The 17,472-nt window shown below is 36.5% G+C and overlaps 3 protein-coding genes across 17 annotated transcripts in view; 1 reads left to right on the forward strand and 2 right to left on the reverse strand.

Moving 5' to 3' along the window:
• Positions 1–1,423: 1,423 nt before the first annotated feature.
• Positions 1,424–3,316, reverse strand: LOC143861254 (embryo-specific protein ATS3B-like). The gene is made up of 3 exons (XM_077372198.1): positions 3,148–3,316; positions 2,956–3,063; positions 1,424–1,826 (listed from the first exon to the last, which is right to left on the reverse strand). Exons 1-3 carry the CDS (start codon positions 3,262–3,264, stop codon positions 1,530–1,532), a joined length of 522 nt encoding a protein of 173 aa, XP_077228313.1. The 5' UTR covers positions 3,265–3,316; the 3' UTR covers positions 1,424–1,529.
• Positions 3,317–10,014: 6,698 nt separating this feature from the next.
• Positions 10,015–14,559, forward strand: LOC143861256 (uncharacterized). Of its 2 annotated transcripts, none has more exons than XM_077372200.1 (4): positions 10,015–10,127; positions 11,432–11,556; positions 13,348–13,611; positions 14,278–14,559. In XM_077372200.1, the coding sequence occupies exons 1-4, from the start codon at positions 10,110–10,112 to the stop codon at positions 14,336–14,338; spliced, it is 468 nt and encodes a 155-aa protein (XP_077228315.1). In that variant the 5' UTR covers positions 10,015–10,109; the 3' UTR covers positions 14,339–14,559. The 2 variants fall into 2 exon arrangements, with proteins under 2 accessions (XP_077228315.1, XP_077228316.1); XM_077372201.1 differs by lacking the exon at positions 14,278–14,559 and adding an exon at positions 14,147–14,215.
• A 16-nt stretch (positions 14,560–14,575) lies between these two features.
• The window catches only part of LOC143861245 (ALBINO3-like protein 2, chloroplastic), a 97,768-nt gene continuing 94,871 nt past the window's right edge, over positions 14,576–17,472 (reverse strand). For 12 of the 14 annotated variants that reach the window (XM_077372175.1, XM_077372181.1, XM_077372187.1 and 9 more), the window contains 4 exons: positions 15,660–15,777; positions 15,415–15,483; positions 15,151–15,260; positions 14,576–15,045 (listed from right to left, as the gene is read on the reverse strand). In XM_077372175.1, coding sequence (XP_077228290.1) covers positions 14,931–15,045; positions 15,151–15,260; positions 15,415–15,483; positions 15,660–15,777 — 412 coding nt within the window. In that variant the 3' untranslated portion in view covers positions 14,576–14,930. Of the gene's footprint in view, positions 15,046–15,150; positions 15,261–15,414; positions 15,484–15,659; positions 15,778–17,472 lie in introns of those variants that run through there. The other 2 variants (XM_077372174.1, XR_013239944.1) reach the window with 2 other exon arrangements.

Genomic DNA, 17,472 nt, shown 5'->3' on the forward strand with positions numbered 1-17,472 from the left:
GTTTTATATATATATTAATTTAATATTTTACCGAAATTTGACCGAAATTTAATATTAATTTAATAAGAGGGACCTAACAAATCTCCCCTTCACACCTTCGTAATCTTAGGTTCTGATTTTTTTGGCCTTTTTCCACTTAAATGGCAAAATTATCCTCCCATTCCATGTGGCATGAAGGATTTGTTCGTTGTACTCTCGGTCTCCTTAGCAGGCCACAGCTACGGTTTGTTTGATGTGTTCGATCCCTACTTGGGAAATGTTATCAGCACTACTGTATTTTGATGATGACACTCCTCACTTTATTAAAAGTAAACTATGGCTCCAAACTGTTCATTAGATGGACAACAGCCTACATAGGTTGTGCCCCAATAATTATTTCCATTTGTTGATCCTATCCCTCCTATCTATAAAGGGTTAGGATCAACCCTCTAACATTCAGATCGGAGGGTTAGGGTCAACCTATGAAAATGATTTTTGAGGCACAACCGATTTAGGCAGTAGCCCATCTAATGGACAGTTTGGATCATCCTACGGTGAGGGCCATACCGTACTTTTAATAAAGTGAGGAGTGCTATATTAGTGCTTAAGATTTCCCTGTTTTTTTTTGGTTTCCGGGTGATTGCGCGCATCCGTAGGGAAATAGTCCTACCCCCGATGGGGGTGGGGACACCCATCGTTACCAAAAAAAAAAAGATTTCCCTTTTTTTTATTAAAGGCCTACAAGACTGTACACTAAAAGTTTAACGGTTTGGATCATTCTACAAATGCCTCCCACCTGGCTCTATTTTAATTAAGGCCCTGTTTGGATTGCAAGAAATAATTTTCTGGAAAAGTTTGGAAAGGAAAATGTTTCTAAAATTTCCTACCTTCTTTTCCACTGGAAAAGCGATAAGTTGTACCAATTCTATTCAATTTTTACGTAGGGTGGAAAGAGATGGAAAAGAAACCATTTTGGGTTGGGTTGGGTTGCTCTGTTGGGATTAATCTCAGCCTTAGATGGCCTTTACAATAACCTATGGCTAGGATCAAAAGTGAAAAAGTAGCCCGACTGTTTGTTAAATCCAATTACATGATGGATTGGAAGTGGAAAAAGCGAACTAGATTTTACGGGAAATCGTGTGGAGAGGATTGGAAGTGGAAAAAGTTTTGGGAGATGATATTTTCACCCCCTCTGCAGTACGCATTCGCCCCCTAATACGTAGAGGAGTGAAAATATCATTGCCCAAAGTTTTTATCAAAAACATAATGTATTTCTAAAGGCAAAGGGTGTTTTTGGAAACACGCTTTCTCAACATTGAAAGGTTTCCCATAACATGCTCGGGAAAGCGATGCCTCGTTTATTGGCTTAATGGTTTTTGTTTTTAATACATAAAACTCCCACCATGATAGCATTCCAGAGTAAAAACAAAAGAAAGAGACAAGAGAAAGATAACACTGATCTCACCTAAGATCTTATTATAAAGGAGTCCATGTCCCATAGACATATCCCGACAAAGTATTAACATAAGAAGTTACACAAATCCCCTACACTACATATCTATGATTAGACCATTACCATTAGCATGATCAAACTCAGAAGAAACTTGATTGCAGAGATTAAACCCATACCAAACCCCATATGGAATGAATGTGCCATAGTTAAATGTGATTGCTTTCGAACTTGGCTTGCTTATCTTGACTGACTCCGGTTTCCAACCGTCTGATCCTTGCCTGTATAGATACAGATAACATATACTATAGGTACAAGGTCCATATATCTGAAACGTATCAGTAGAACATCGCTCAAAAGTCCCTGAGGATGGATCGTCAAGCCTTGGGGCGTATACCTGATAGAAATTTAGGGAAAATTTAAGGATCATTTTGTAAAGTTTTAGAAGAAAATCTAAATCTTAACTCCCCATAATTATTGATTTTACTATATATGAAGAGTTCCCTCTAAAGTTTCGCCCGCTATTAAATCCGTTGTCGCTCAAATATCTTATAATTTTATAGAAATTTAAGCAGGGAAATAATATCAGCACAACCATGTTTTAATAGTGGCACGCTCCAGCTTGCCTTTTCTTTTTTAATTAGCTTGCCTTTGATCTTTACTTAACACGAAAAGACGTACAAGAATTGTGAACCACGGGGGACACACTTTTGAAAAATTGTTATAGAGGGACGAAATGGGGGTTATCAACTCTCTAAAAGGGGGCTATCAACCCTCTGAATGGGGTTATCAAGCTCTCAAAAAGGGGTTATCAACCCTCCTTAACAATTTTTCAAAATTGTGTCCCCCGTTCACAATTCTTTGTATTTTGGTGTCTCCCATTGGCAAATTTTCCTTTCCCTTTTAACTTACAGGGCATGTTTGGCAACCACGAAGAATTATTCCATGGAATATTCGTTGGCCCAATTGTGAGATAGGATCTGAGATGAGGAATGAGAGGAGAGGCATGAAAGAAAAGGACTGGCCTAAGCATGTAAAAATAAAATCCCTAAAAAATAAATAGTGAAAAAAAAATACGCACGCTCTCTCAAGACTCTCTCATCCGTGGCAATCTCTCATAGCTGACGCCACTAATACTCCATGGAATATGTTTTCATGGCTCCCAAACATGGTAAAAGAAAATCCGAAATTTAACATCCCCTCTTCTGGATTTCGCTATGATGGGTTCCTTCTAAAATTTCATTCTCTCATATTTTGTATAATTTTATGGAAATTGAAGGATAGTTGTCGAAATTCCAAAAACATTTAAAGTGAAAACAAAGAACCCTCTTCGCCCTACATCCGTTTTTGTATTTTTCAACCACCCTTTTTATCTAGAATTCTGATTTGATCTGTAAGTTGTGTGGACAAATGAAATGTCTCCAAATTAAAAGAGATGGGTGGAAATACAAAACCCAGTGGGTTGGAAATCTATTTCCCAAACAACAGTAATTGATTGAAAAAGAAGAAGAAGAAGGATTGTATACCTCATTGTTATAGGCATCTCCGAATGCGAGGCTAATCGCGTCTCTTGTGATCGATATTGAAGAACAACTGGTCTTTATGCGCACTGTATACGAACATTCACTTGCGCTCTGCAAAATACATAAAAACATGAAAGTGAGATCTTTTGGGTTTTCAATGTTTTGCTTGTGAAGTTTCTTTTTTTTTTAACATACCTGGGCGTCTTGGATCTTGAAAGACCTCAACTCTTGGGGATGTGGATTTGTAGAATCGGCTGCTGTAAAGAGGAAGAGGGCGAGGGTAAAAAGGGTAGACAACAGATTTCCGACCATTTTTCTCTGCTTCAGAGAGAGAGGCCCTGTTCTCTTCCTAGGTCATCACATATAAGGAGTTCCTCTTTATTCTATAGGGTTAAATCGGTAATTTCCTAAGGCGACGACCATTCGGTTCCTCTTGTTTGTCAAAAAAAAGTATTGTACGTGCCACACCGAAGATCCAAACCGTCCTCCATTTGAGTAAATAGGTTGTGACCCAAAAATCATCTCGATGGGATAATCCCAACCCTCTGATCTGTAAAGGAATTTGCATATTATGGAACCTTCTATAGATCGGAGGGTTGCGATCATCCTATGGAAATGATTTTTGGGCCACAATCTATTTACCTTGTGGCTGATCAAATGGATGGTTTGGATCATCTATGGTGTAGCCTTTAAAGTAGTTTTACATTGTGGCCCATCAAATGGTTGGTTTGGATCATCCTATGGGGTAGCCCATAAAATAATGGACTATATGAGCTTACACCATATAAAATTAGGGGTGCAACTTAGGTCGGGCGGGTTGGGTTTTCCAAAACCATACCCTACAGGAGAATTAATTTGGGTATGGTCGAGTCTAATTTTTTACTGGAAAACCCAAGATTTGTATACCCGACCCTACCCAAGATAGTTTCTCGGGTTGGGCCGGGTCGGGTTTTCATTTTTTAGCGTAGGATAGTGACTAATTTTAAAGATTGTAGAAAAAAAGAATCAAATCTTCACACCAAAAATTTCTAAATTTATGTCATCAAGTGTATAAATTTAAGTAGGACACTATATTTTCACATAATGGACATGATCACCTCAATGAAAACAATAATATCAATATATTGGAAAATAATTTACTATATTATTCAGGAGATATTTAAGGGAAAATTCTCAAAAAAATGTGATTTTTATTTGAAAATCTCAAAAAAGGGTGAAGTTGGCTAATTTCTCAAAAAGGGGTGAAACGCAACCCAAGGAATGTTTTAGCACCAAAATGCCCTTGTGTTGGTTTTCCCCCCAAAAAAGTAAGCAACGGATCCTAATGCATTTCACCTAACATTTTGACTTTTTTACCTTCTTCTTCCCCACGCCAAAATAAAACTCCACTGTCTAGGAAATGTTGTAAAAATCCATTTAAATTTCACTGCAGAGAGGTGAAAGTCCCCTTTCCTAAAATCAAGATTTTATAGGATCTCTTTATTTTTCTTTGGGTATGAAATCTAAGCTTCTCTTCTAGGTCTATTGTGTTACATTTGCATAGTTTTACCATGTTCCTTACAATGCTATGGTGTATTGTCATGATCTTGTGTATTTGTTAAGGATTTGTTATGGTTTTGTTAGGCATTTGTTATTGTCATCATCTTCTTTACAATGTTATTGTGTATTGTCATAATCTCTCTATCTCTCTATTGCCCTCTATGTTTCTATTTAAAGTAAACCTGGATGAAAATCATGTCTATACAATTACAATCACTATTTAAATGTATAGAATCAATATTTTGTTCTCGGAACCACTATTGATAACTGGGAACCAATATTTAAACACTCAGAAGCACCAATTATACCTAAGAACTACTATTTACCACAATGTAGTGGTTCTGAGGTATAAGTAGGGGTTCCAAGGTATAGATAGTGGTGCTAGAGTAGAAATATTGCTTCACACAATCTAATTGTATTTCAGAAGGTGTCAAAGTTGCAATGAATGAACAATGGGTTAAATAGTTGTCTAAACAGTCATTTCTTATGGTGGTTCATAGTTTAGATAGCATTAATACTTGTTTCGAGAGTTTAAATTGTGAGATTGAAAAGTTATGAAGTCAAAACCACTACAAAAAGTGAGAATGACTGTATTTATAGGGTTTTAAACACTCAGAAGCACTCATTATACTTAGGAACCATTATTTATCACTATGTAGTGGTTCTGAGGTATAAATAGTGATTCCAGAGTAGAAATATTGCTTCACACAATCTAATAGTATTTCATTGGGTGTCAATCTTACAATGAATTATGTAGTGGTTCTTAGGAACCACTATTTACTATTAGGTAGTGGTTCTAAGGTATAAATAGTGGATCCACGGTATAAATAGTAGTTCCAAGGTTTAAATATTGCTTCACACAATCTAATAGTATTTCATTGGACATGAAAGTTGTCATGAATTTATGTACAGTTGTAAAATATTAACTTAAACCCTCAGATGTTATGGTGGAGGGGGGGTGAGTGGAGGGATTTAGGATTTGGGGAGGAATCGTATGGTTGTAATGGGGGGGCAGGTGTGGAAGTGGTTTCCACAAACGACGTTTGGTTTTAAAAAAAAGATCGCAAAAAATCGGTTGACCTTTACATATGTTTTAAAGCAATTTTTTTTTTTTGCATTCTTCTTTCCCATGATGATAATAACAAATGCCTAGAAAATATATAACAAATCCCTAGCAAATAAATAAGATGATGGCAATACACCATAACATTGTAAGGAACATGTTAAACCTATGCAAAATGTATCACAAATGGACCTACGTGAGAAGCTTTGGTTTGATAGCCAAAGAAAAATAAAGAGATCTAATAAAATCAAGATTTAAGGAGAGGGAAGTTTCACCTCTCTGCAATGGATTTTCAATGGATATTTACAACAGAGAATGGAGTTTCATTTTGGCATGGGAAAAAGAAGGTAAAAAAGTAAAAATGTTAGGTGAAATGCATTGGGATCCGTTGCTTACTTTCTTGGAGGGAAAACCAACAGAAGGGCATTTTTGTCCTCAAACACTCATTGGGATGCGTTTGACCCATTTTTGAGAAATTAGCCAACTCCACCCTTTTTTTGAGAATTTCAGATAAAAAACACAATTTTTTGAGAATTTTAAGAACAATAAAAGAAAAGTAACATCTCAGGTTCAGTAAAATTATAAGTGTTCCAATCAAACGAAAAAACAATGACTAAAGAATAAAAAAATGTCCACCAAATATAATCTACAAATTAAATGCCCTTGATCAGATGAAGTTGGCATCTGAAATCGACACCTCAACCAACCATCAATGTATGCCTCGTGAAAAACATGCGAACACGGCATGCTCTTAACCTTCACCCCTTTTAAAAACCGGTCGAAACAAACCACGCCGGAATCCTTCTCATCATAGACCTTCGTCTCTAATCACTCGATCGAAGATCTCGTTGCGGGAATGGTCAAAACAAACCACGCCACTAAGTTTCGAAATTTCCACCTGTGTCCAGAAGAAAAATTTGACCAAAATACCCTTGTGTAATTAGTTTGGGATATTTCATTTATTGCTTTGAGAATACATTATTGTGTGAAAATAGAGATGGGACCGATGATCTAATGGAGAATTTATATGATGGGTGGCCGTGAAAACACATGAAGTCTTGGAAAACAGGTATGGCCCACTTTTTTTTGATGATCCAAACCGTTCATCTGTTTGGCCACAACGTAGATAGGTTGTGCCCCAAAAATCATTTCCATAGGATGATCCTAACCCTCTGATCTGTAGAAGATTCCATAAATGGCTTTTGGAAATCTCCATATTCAGATCAGTTCAGATTGGAGGGTTAGGATCATCCAATGGAAATGATTTTTGGGGCACAACCTATTTATGTTGTGCCCAAACAGATGAACGGTTTGGATCATAAAAAAAAGTGGGCCATACCTATTTTCCAAGACTTCACGTGTTTTCACCGCCACCCATCATATAAATTCTCGATCTAATGTATCCTTTTGTTAGGCCATTCTACAAAAATCCTCCCCATTCGGATTATCATCCCAGCAGGCATTTTTTTGGTGCCAATTTCTGCGTTGAATCAGGACCTTGCCGCCTTAATAATCCATTTAATGGGTACACAATTAAAAAATAATATCCTATTGAATACCAAATTTTGGCTGATTTCGGTTGACATTTCAGGGAAATGGCTATATAATTAAAAAAGTTTGACATTTTTGGGTTGAATTTCTCAAAATTTCAGATGAAATTATAAACCCGAAATTTCAAAATTTCAGCCAAAATCTGGTACTGTTTCGGGTATTGGCAGACCGAAATCCGAAATCCAAAATTTAAAACCATGCGATCAAGTACACTGCCAAAAATCAGCTTATTCCGTCTTTAGTAAATGGCTGAGATTAATTTCAGTCATTTACGTGCTGATTTTAGTACGCACAGTGGCCCAAAGGTCCTCTGTCCAAACCTCCCCGATAGCAAAAATCCACATGCAATGGTCAAACCAAAAGATGGGCCACATGTACCACGTGTAGGCCAAACCCAAAAGAGGGGCCACACATGAGAGGGGAGTCTTAAAGAGCTAAAGCTTTTGGAATAACTGGTTGTTTCACAAAAACAGCCTTGCGATTAATATCTCTCTGATTGATTATGTCTTTTTTGTTGTGGTTTTTTGTGGCAGCGAACCAAAGGTAGTGACGTTGAAGACGGTGGGAGTGGATCCGAGCAAACCATGACCGCCATCAACTTCGAGTTTGATATGGGCACCCTTATTTCAAGTTAGTGTCCTCCTTTCTGTATATATAGATGTTGTTAGTTCTTAAGAGGAGATGCTGTGTATGGAATGTACAGTTTGTTTGGTTTTGTTGGTAGTGTGAAAGATTACACATAGTAGCATTTTGGAAATTCGAGTTTGGACTCTAGTTGTAGATAGGGAAGCTTACCTCTTAAGACCGTGGTTGTAAAAGAGGTCCTCGCTATCCTATTGGAGTTGAGTTGACCCAACTTCTATATTTTTCTTGTTACTCTCACTCACACCCTCTTAATTCTCTTCATCTCCTGCCCATCTTCAACAATGGCCTCACAAAAATGTGATGAAATAGTTGCCAAACATGGTCTCATTAAGTTGGTAACCAACTGCAAAACTCAAATCTAATTCCCTTTAATATTTTAAATACACTACCTAACTTAGAAAACAGGTTGGGTGTGGATCTACTAGGACTCTAGCTCTCTTTCGTTGCAATTTCTAACTTTAGTAAAAAAAAAATTTTATTAACAAAATTTAGCTGGACTAGGAATTTCATTTCCAATAAAACCTCTTTTAGCAACGAAATTCTATTTGCTTCAAGACTTTATTAAGAGAGAATATATTTTCACACCCCCTTCCCCTTCTGCATTACATGCACGCTCCCCTTTTAATTTGATTTGATGTGAAAAGTGGGCAACTTTATGTCAAATCACGTTTTAAGGGAGCGTGCAAGTAATGTAGGGGGTGAAAATATCATCACCCTTTATTAATCATGAGACTTAACTAATCAAAGGCTTACGAATGAAGGTGTTTTCATTAGAATTTGGCTTAATTGTGGTCTGTTAACTTACCAACTTCTCTAAAAGCTTAAGCTGTTGGAGAAAGACGTTATTTATCTTTTTATACTTTAACACACCCCCGCACGTGTAGCCCCACTTTGCAAACACGTGGCACATGTGGTCCCACTATGGATTGACCATCGCATGTGAATTTTTGCTATCCGGGAGCTTAAGCTGTTGGAGTGTTATTTATCTTTTATACCATGTTAACTTACCAACTTCTCCAAAAGCTTAAGCTGTTGGAGCGTTATTTATCTTTTATACTTTAACATGGTCACCATTCGCATCTACAGAATTGATTAGGCACATATAGGTACAACTGGGTTCTAATTAGTTTATGTTAGGGATAAGCCTAACATCGCCTCATTTAGCATTTTCCGTAAAAGAGTAGGAGTGCCATTATCAGAAAAATGAGTACAAAATACCATTTTTAAAACATTATAAATCTTCTTAGAGGTAACAATAAAAGAAGGCTACTGATATTGGCACTACCATGTTTTAAACATTGTACAAACATATCTTCACTTTTCAAGGAAAAGACAAGCTGATTTAGTGCAAGTGTGCAACTATAAAAACATGGCAGTGCCAATATCATTAGCCTAAAAGAAACACCACTGAAATAAGGGATTTGCTAGCTAGGGACCATTGCAAAAGGTATTTTGCAGATGGCTCGTAACATGTCAGAGCAGGCACCTTGTGAATGATTACAAATTCTGCTGAAAAGTAAGCCTATGTGGCCGGTCTTAATTAATAACCTCGCCTGCCGTCCCCGTTATTAATTAATTAAAAAAGGGAAATGATTTCTGCGCTCATGTGTTTTGATAAATACGTGCTCCACTTGTTTGTCGTATAGTATTTGAAGGGTTGTCAGAGGATATTACGGTTCTCAAAAAGCTCTTAAAACCCTTTAAATACTACACAACAAACAAATGAGGGCATGTTTATCAAAACATTGGAGCGCTGAAATCATTTCCCAAATTCTCAGATTTTTCAAATTGAATGCAAGTGGCTGAGACGGTTTCAAACCCTACTAAAAGGGAGTTTTCTGTTAGAACGAAAAACCAATGAACGTGGCTGAGACGGTTTCAAACCACCAAATAAACTACACCATCCCGCAACTGAGACTAACATTCCCAATTATATAGGGCGATGATAAATTCGCACCCCTTCAAAGGAGGGTAATGGCAGCCTTTTTAACGTCAATTCATGTTAAAGGTGTGCGAATTATCCTACAGAGGGTGCGAATTTATCATTGCCCGTTATATAAAGAAGAGATTTAGGGACTGCCCACGTAGTATGGTGGCCCTAGGTTGCATGTCTTTTCATCAAACGCGTCTGATACTAACTTTTCTTCATTTTACTCCTAGAAAGCCTTCAATTTGTAGGAGCGCTTCTTACTGCCTCTGTGTGGCCTCAGAGTTCGCCACGTGTTTCTCCACTTGGAGCTCCTCCTACGTAGCCTGGAAATATATGCTTTTCTCCTTCTTTGGTTTTCAGTTTTTATAACTTATTCTACTGCTCCATTTTTTACAACTTCAAGTTCCAGTCGATTACAGGGTTTCAATCATGGCTTTTAGACCGATGGTGAGTAATCACTTGCCATTGATTATAGTCCGGACGGTTTGGATCGTCTCGTAGATTGGGCCTAACAGTTCATTTCGAAAAAATACTGGATTATAAGGCCACACACCGTATAAAATCTCTATTCATATACTGTATTTACGTAGATGATATAGCCACCCTTTTTGGGATTTCTAATCTTTCTTCTATGAGATTTTTTATGGTGGTATTTGATCCAACGAGTTTTTATATGGTGTAAGCCCTTATAGTCCCGTATTTTTCAAAATGTACTGTACTGACCTCACTATAGGATGATCCGTACCGTCTATGTGATGGGTCACAACGTAAATAAGTTGTGCACAAAATCATTTCCATAGGATGATCCCAGCCCTCCAATCTATAGAGGAACTGCATATTATGAATACCTCTATAGATCGGACGGCTACTATCATCCTATGGAAATGACTTTTTGCGCACAACCTATTTATGTTGTGTTCCATGCGATGGACGGTTTGGATCATCCTATGATGTGGTCCGTACTGTGCTTCTCAAAAAAAGAAAAGAAAAGGGGGAGTATATGGGCTTACACTATATAAAATCTCTGATCCAACAGGAGCACACCTTTTAAGATGTTGCTACTGGATCAAGGGCAGTAATTCTATCGTACCACCGATACTGATCTACATATAAGCATTCACAATAGAATTTCTATTCTTTTATTACCTTGTATAAGTGTCTTTACAAGAATTTATATGGTGGACGGCCATGCATGCACATATAGTCCAAAAAAAAAAAAGTAAAGTGGGGGCCCAACTTGTTTGGGTGATCCAAACCATTCATTTGTTGGGCCACGACGTATAGTGCGCCCAGAAATACTTCTCGATGATCCTAAACCTCTGGTTTGTGGTGGTTTAAAATAGACAGCACAATATAAAAACCCTCAGTATCATAGAGTTAGGATTATCCTATGGAGAAGATTTTCTGGGCACACTATATCTACGCCGGCCCAACAAGTGAATGGTTTTGGATCACCTGAACAAGGTGGGTCCCACTTAAACTCTCGTTATGATCGTTTCAAGGCCTACTAGTAGCAGGGCCCAACAAGTTAACAGTTTGGATCATCTTACAAATCGAACCCACTTGTATTTTTTTACCCTAGTAGCGTATATCTTAAGAAAATTGTGTGGAATTAGCGCAATTCTCTATAGCTGATCTAAATTACATACAGGGGGTGTATCTATCATAAGAAGGGGGGGTGGGGGGTTACCAATATCAACTCTCTTTACATTATATGATTTACATTCAAATTGACTGAAAATTTTGATCAGAGTTATTTGAGAGCGATGGTGAACCGGGCCGGAGGGAACCGGTGTTTTGCGACCTCCTCCACACCCAAAGTGAAGTCTTTTGAATCGGCTTCTCACGAGACTCTCGACCCTAACAACAAGCGGAGGTCAGTTATCTTTAATTGCCTTCTAATTTGTGCAAATTATGAAAATGACACCCAAGTAAGGAAATTCAAAGCACATGTTTGTTGCCTCTTGATTTACATATTTTCTTGATTCACTAGCAACAAAGGTTCATAAAATCAATAAGATAATTATTTTAGGATATATGAGGGTCGATTTATCACTCCCCTTATTTTAATGATATATTTGGAGGGTGTGAAAGGTACATGCATTGTAAGTGTATATAAATAATACATTAAAACTCTTGTCAAAATTTTATATGTTCCTGTCTTATCCACCAAAATGTTATATGATAAGTTTATAGAACACATTTTTTCGGTGGAAACTTGAAAACATGTCAGTTTGATTTAGAAATTTAGGTAATTTTTTTATAAAATTAAAGGATTATAATAAATATAAAAACACAAGCAAATGATAGAAATTTAAGAAATAGAAGAGAATTATTTATTTTATTTTAAAAAAATTAATTTTATATTATAATAATAAATAAAGTTTTAAATTAATAAAAAAATAAAAAAAATAAAATTTATAAAAGAGGAAAGTGTTCCTAAGCTCTAGCTTATCTAAGCTATAGCTCAAAAACACATATGGCACCACATTTTTCGGGGGATCCATAGCATTCATTTTGAAAGCTCTTCCATGGATAGGGTGTGTACCAAAAAATCAGCCCTATAGGATCATCCTAACCCAATCAAAGGTTGAGTGGAAAATGGACAGACACTTGTTTTTGCCCATTTTTTCCCTCAACAAACAGCAGGGTTAGGATGATCCTATAGGGATGATTTATGGTACACACCCTATCCATGGAAGGGCCTTCCAAATGAATGCTTTGGATCCCCAAAAAATGTGGGGCCACATGTGTTTTTGAGCTATAGCTTAGGAAAACTTTCCTCTTTTAAAAAATAGTACAACTCATATTTTTTTTGTTTGTTTGTTTGTTTCATTTTATAATATTATATTTGATTTTTATATTTTTATTATAAGATAAAAACATTAAACTTTAAAATAATTAACAAAATAAAGGAGTATGTAGAGTAGTAATGTCTTGTTGTGCAAAAACTTGTACTATTTGTTTTCACTAATCTTTTTATTTTTTTAAATTTTGATAAAATCTTAAAATAAATTATTAATATTATTTTTGTTTGTCATTCAATTCAATATATTGTGTGAAATACTATACTAGTATGTGCTTTGTAATTATCTTTATATAAATTATATGCAAAATATTGTGTGTATGCATTGTATATAAGAGATTTTATATGGTGCCCGAACGTGAAGTCACCACCCTTGATATATTTGATCCAACAGCGGCCCACTTTTTAAGAGACTGCGGTTGGATCAAATATCAAGGGCGGTACTTTTGTCGTACCCTCTGCACCGGACTTCACACTGGAGCACCATAAAATCCCTCTGTATGGGAATATTTAAATGAATTATATGTGAAATGTGTAAATGGGAATGCACTAACATTTTCTAAAGTTTCATCATACATGCTCATCAGTTCCTATGTTTCTATATATTTTTATGATTTTTGGGCAATCTTACCAAAAATTTTAATAGAAATCAATGTGCTTAAATTTCCATGGTAACTGAAGCATGTACTGAATCAAAGCTAATTGAGTCCGATACGGATATCCCAATAGTTTCTTTGATCAGTGTGAGGACTAGATATCCTAAGGTTAGGATTAGTTGTGGGTGGGTCCCACCCTGTTGTTATGTGGACCCTCTAGATTTCTACCGTACAAATGCTCAGTGGTCTTAATCTTTTTCATCAGATTCATGAAAGCCGAATTCGCTCCGGTGGCTGTGGCATTGGGGTTGGTTGTGGTGGCAATATCACTTGCGATCCACACAGGTAAGCAAAAAATTATGCACTTGCCAGGGGTCTATGTCAAGAAGAAGAATAGGGAGACGATCCCAGAGGTGGTGGACCCCGATGACATGGCAATCGAGGGTGAAAAGTACGTCAACAAGTCCATCTTGAGGAAGGTGGCCCACATCCAGGACAAATCTCCAATGGTATCCAACCCCACCGACAGGTAAAAAAATTAAAATACAAAAAGGAATTGATCTAGGGAGACGGTAAATTCACACCCCCTGTAGGATAATTCGCACCACTGTACCATGAATTGGCGTCAAAATGGAGAGCATGTGGCAGACTTTAACACTTTTTGACGTCAATTCACATTATATGGGTGTGAATTATCCTATAAGGGGTGCGAATATATCATCGCCCTTGATCTATTTGCACCCCTCTTTGCTTTAGTACACTTTCCTAATTAGCTGTTACAGCTGTACAAATCCTTGGAAGAGAAGTCTGTTTGGATGCATGTTAAGTAGAAGGAAAGTAGAAGGACATCATTTCTCAAGTAAAAGGAAAGTAGAAATGACATCATTTTCAAAGTAAAGCAAAGTGGAAGTAAAAACTCTTATTTACTTTCACTTTCATCTTGATTTGGGAGCAAACTCAAAAGGTGATTATTTATTTAGAAAATCTACTACAGACAAGTAAAATGAAATAGGGATATTACTTTCCTTTCCTAGTGACATGCTATTTCCGTTGCACCCAACCAGACTCAAGGCTACCCAGTCCAATCATAGAAAGTGTCAATGAAAGCAAGGAGTGACAATATCAAAGCAAGGGTATGAAAATACTATTTTTTTTTCTTCTAATACTCAATTTATACTGAATGTTTTTGTTGCAGTTGCAGCGAACTAGAAGTGGTGACATTGAAAACCGTGGGAGTGGATACGAGCAGACATTGATTTCCCGGAACGTCGAATTTGATCTGGGCACCCCTTTTCCAAGTGACAATTCGTTTTTCTCTATTTTTTTTTAATGCAAGGAGGCTTTAGTTGGCTAGAGATGAAACTTCCAACTAAGGACCTATTCATTAAACCTTTCCAAACATCATTGTTGTAATAAGCATATTCTTCTCTATTTCCTTTCTTTTTGAATTATATTTTTTCTCTATTTTCTTATATAATTTTTTCCCAAAAATATACAAGAAAATGGTTGTAATCAATATCAATATTAAAATAACAATTAAAACACAGGTATGATAGCAATTTTGACAAAAATCTAGTTGAAAAAATGTGCCACATTATGCACATGATAATCTGGTTTTTTTTCTTTTCTGACAAGCTCTACAAATAAAGAATATCAAAACCTTAATGCCGCTCTGCCGATGACCCCAATGTGCCTCGATCTTGTACCTAAATGAATGTGTGAATTGTCGATGTTAAAATGCCATTTTCCTTCACCAAAATGCTCCATATGTAACGAGAAAACAATCACTAATACAGTCAACCGAACCTCAAAGAAATATCAGGAACACCGATGATTCATCAACATCTACTAATCCACTTCTCTTTCACATTCTTCTATGTACTTGTTAACAGCAGGGTCATAAGCTGCTGCTATGCGCAGATACTTCAAAGCTTCAGTCTTTTGACCGTCGTTAAATAAGGTGCTGGACATTAGTTTTTGTTCATTTAATCAATTGCGTCATTGAGAAAAAATATACTAGGTATGTACAGTTGTAATATTTCGACATTGAGTAATCCAATATGCATACCTTGCTAACATTATCAACCCCGAAAAATAGCAGACTTTGTCCTTAGGATCCTCTGGCTCCTTTAATTGGGCTATTCTTCTCAGGTGTTGTATTCCTTCTGAATTCCTTCCCTAGAAAAAAGTATATTTTGCAGAAAAAATCAATAAGAACATGATTTTAAAGCCAAGTTCATTTAAAACAGTTTAAGAAACTAATTACTTAATCTATTCAACACTATTGGCGATTGCAAAGTAAATAAAGATGAAAATATATTATGAATTTCACCTGAGAGACAAGTGAGACACCAGCCCCATATAATGCCATAACCAAATGGCTAACCTCTTCGTCCTTAATCTGTTGGCCAGCAAGGAAGAGCACATCAGATGTCATAAATAATAACTCGTGATAATGAGAACCAGTAAAAATTAATTGGCCACCTATGTTCCTGCTACGGATCAGATGACTATTCTAACCACTTGTATGAAAAAATTAAAGGGAAACCTTGAATTTGACACCAAAGAAATTTACACCTTAGAAATAGCACGTTCAAAATATTCAGTGGCCTCCATCGCAGATCCTTTTGATAGTAGAAAGAGACCTAAAGCAATCAAAGCTTTATCCATTTCAGGATCCTTCTCAGACGCCAGTCTGTATCAAAAGATTTTGACTGAATTAAGAATTCAGAAGAGACAAGAATAAAGATGGAAAGAACTTCACATTATCTTTCTACAAAAAAATATGTAACCAGAGCTCCATCCGTGTAAAACAGAAGTGCCAGCTGATTTCTATGATGTAGCTAAAGATTGCAAACCATGAGCTGGACTTTAAAAAGAGACTGCTTGCCAATATTTCGCATTGTATATTAAAGAGAACTCAATTATTCTAGCCAGAAAAATTGTATTCGAGTCGTCAAAATGCAGCCCACTCTCCTCTCCCCCAACTACCAAGGAAAGCAAAAATGGGTATTGCTTAGGCAGCATTTGTTCTGGATTCTCAGAAATGATTCTGAGTCCAAACCACATTCTCGGCCACAATCCACCAAAATGGGTGTTTGGTTTGCTCAATTTAAAGCCACATTTTTGCAGAGAATGTGATTTACATAAATTTTTACTCTTCCGAGAATCAACAAAATCTAGTGATTCTGGATTCTGAAAATGCAGTTTGAGTATTTCAGTGTGCATGTGAACAGTAATCCCATAAAAAATGGACGCCCTTACCCCTTATTATTACAACATTTGACATATGCATTTGAAAGTTAATGATAAATCCAGTGAAGAACAAAGAAAATTACATAATGTTACGAAGGACGCCTTCTCTAGCTAAAGTATCACAATTTCATTGGCTTCCCTCAAAACATGCGTAAATGAAATATCTCTCATTTACAAATATCAAAGATCATATTAACTACATGAACTATCCTCCATAGACCCGGACTCTGAAAAAGGGTTTGTGTGGATAGTGGCTACTTGTAATTTCCCCCTTATTTCGCTTTAGTACATTATATCACCCTAGCATGCTATTCACGTTACGAATGGAGATACATTTGCATGTTTTGGGTTCATTATCCTATTCTTCTCTCCATATTGTTGCAGATTTTATACACTATCCGAGCTTAGTTGAATCTTGATCTATTCATCCTCTTCTCTTCTAAAAGGTAAGCATCACACTCTTAAAAAGAAAATAAAAAAAACCCTGATTTTCATCTCCTCTCTAATCAAATACGTCAAATCCAAACCTCATCCTTTTTCTCTAATTCCAAAACCCTAAATATGCATTTCTCCCTTTCAAACAATCTACACTTTGAAAACCCTAATACATTGCTCCCCTCTTCTTCAAAAACCTAAATACTCAGTTCTTTACAAAAAATCTAAATCTCTAACCATCTTCTTTTTTGTAAAATCTAAGTAGCTCCTCTTTCCTTTGCAAATTCTAAACCTCCAAATCGTCCATTTGTAGTCCCAAAACCCCAACCCCTCACTTCGTAATCCCAAAACCCCATCTAGTCCCTTCACTAGAAATTCCTCCGTAAATATTGTTTCCCCACTTTGTGATAAACCTAGGATTCACAAGTCAGGTATGGGAACTTTGGAGTATTAATATGATTTTTAGTTCAATATGAGCATCCAATAATACGAACTTAATCAATCCAAGTAGGTTCCATACATTAGATCCATGAAAGAAAAGCAAACTAACTAATAAAAGAATCAAATATTAAATAACTGCAACATAATTAACAGATCAAAAAAGGTGGTTGAGCCTGTAGTTCAGTTGGTAAAGACAATGTTCTTTGACTCTGATGTCGGGGGTTGATCCCAGCTTACCTATCAACAAAAAATTACCTGA

The sequence above is a fragment of the Tasmannia lanceolata genome, unplaced genomic scaffold (assembly GCF_043159265.1).
Source record: "Tasmannia lanceolata isolate RefF3 unplaced genomic scaffold, GAP_Taslan_0.1 ptg000037l, whole genome shotgun sequence".
Lineage (NCBI taxonomy): Eukaryota > Viridiplantae > Streptophyta > Magnoliopsida > Canellales > Winteraceae > Tasmannia > Tasmannia lanceolata.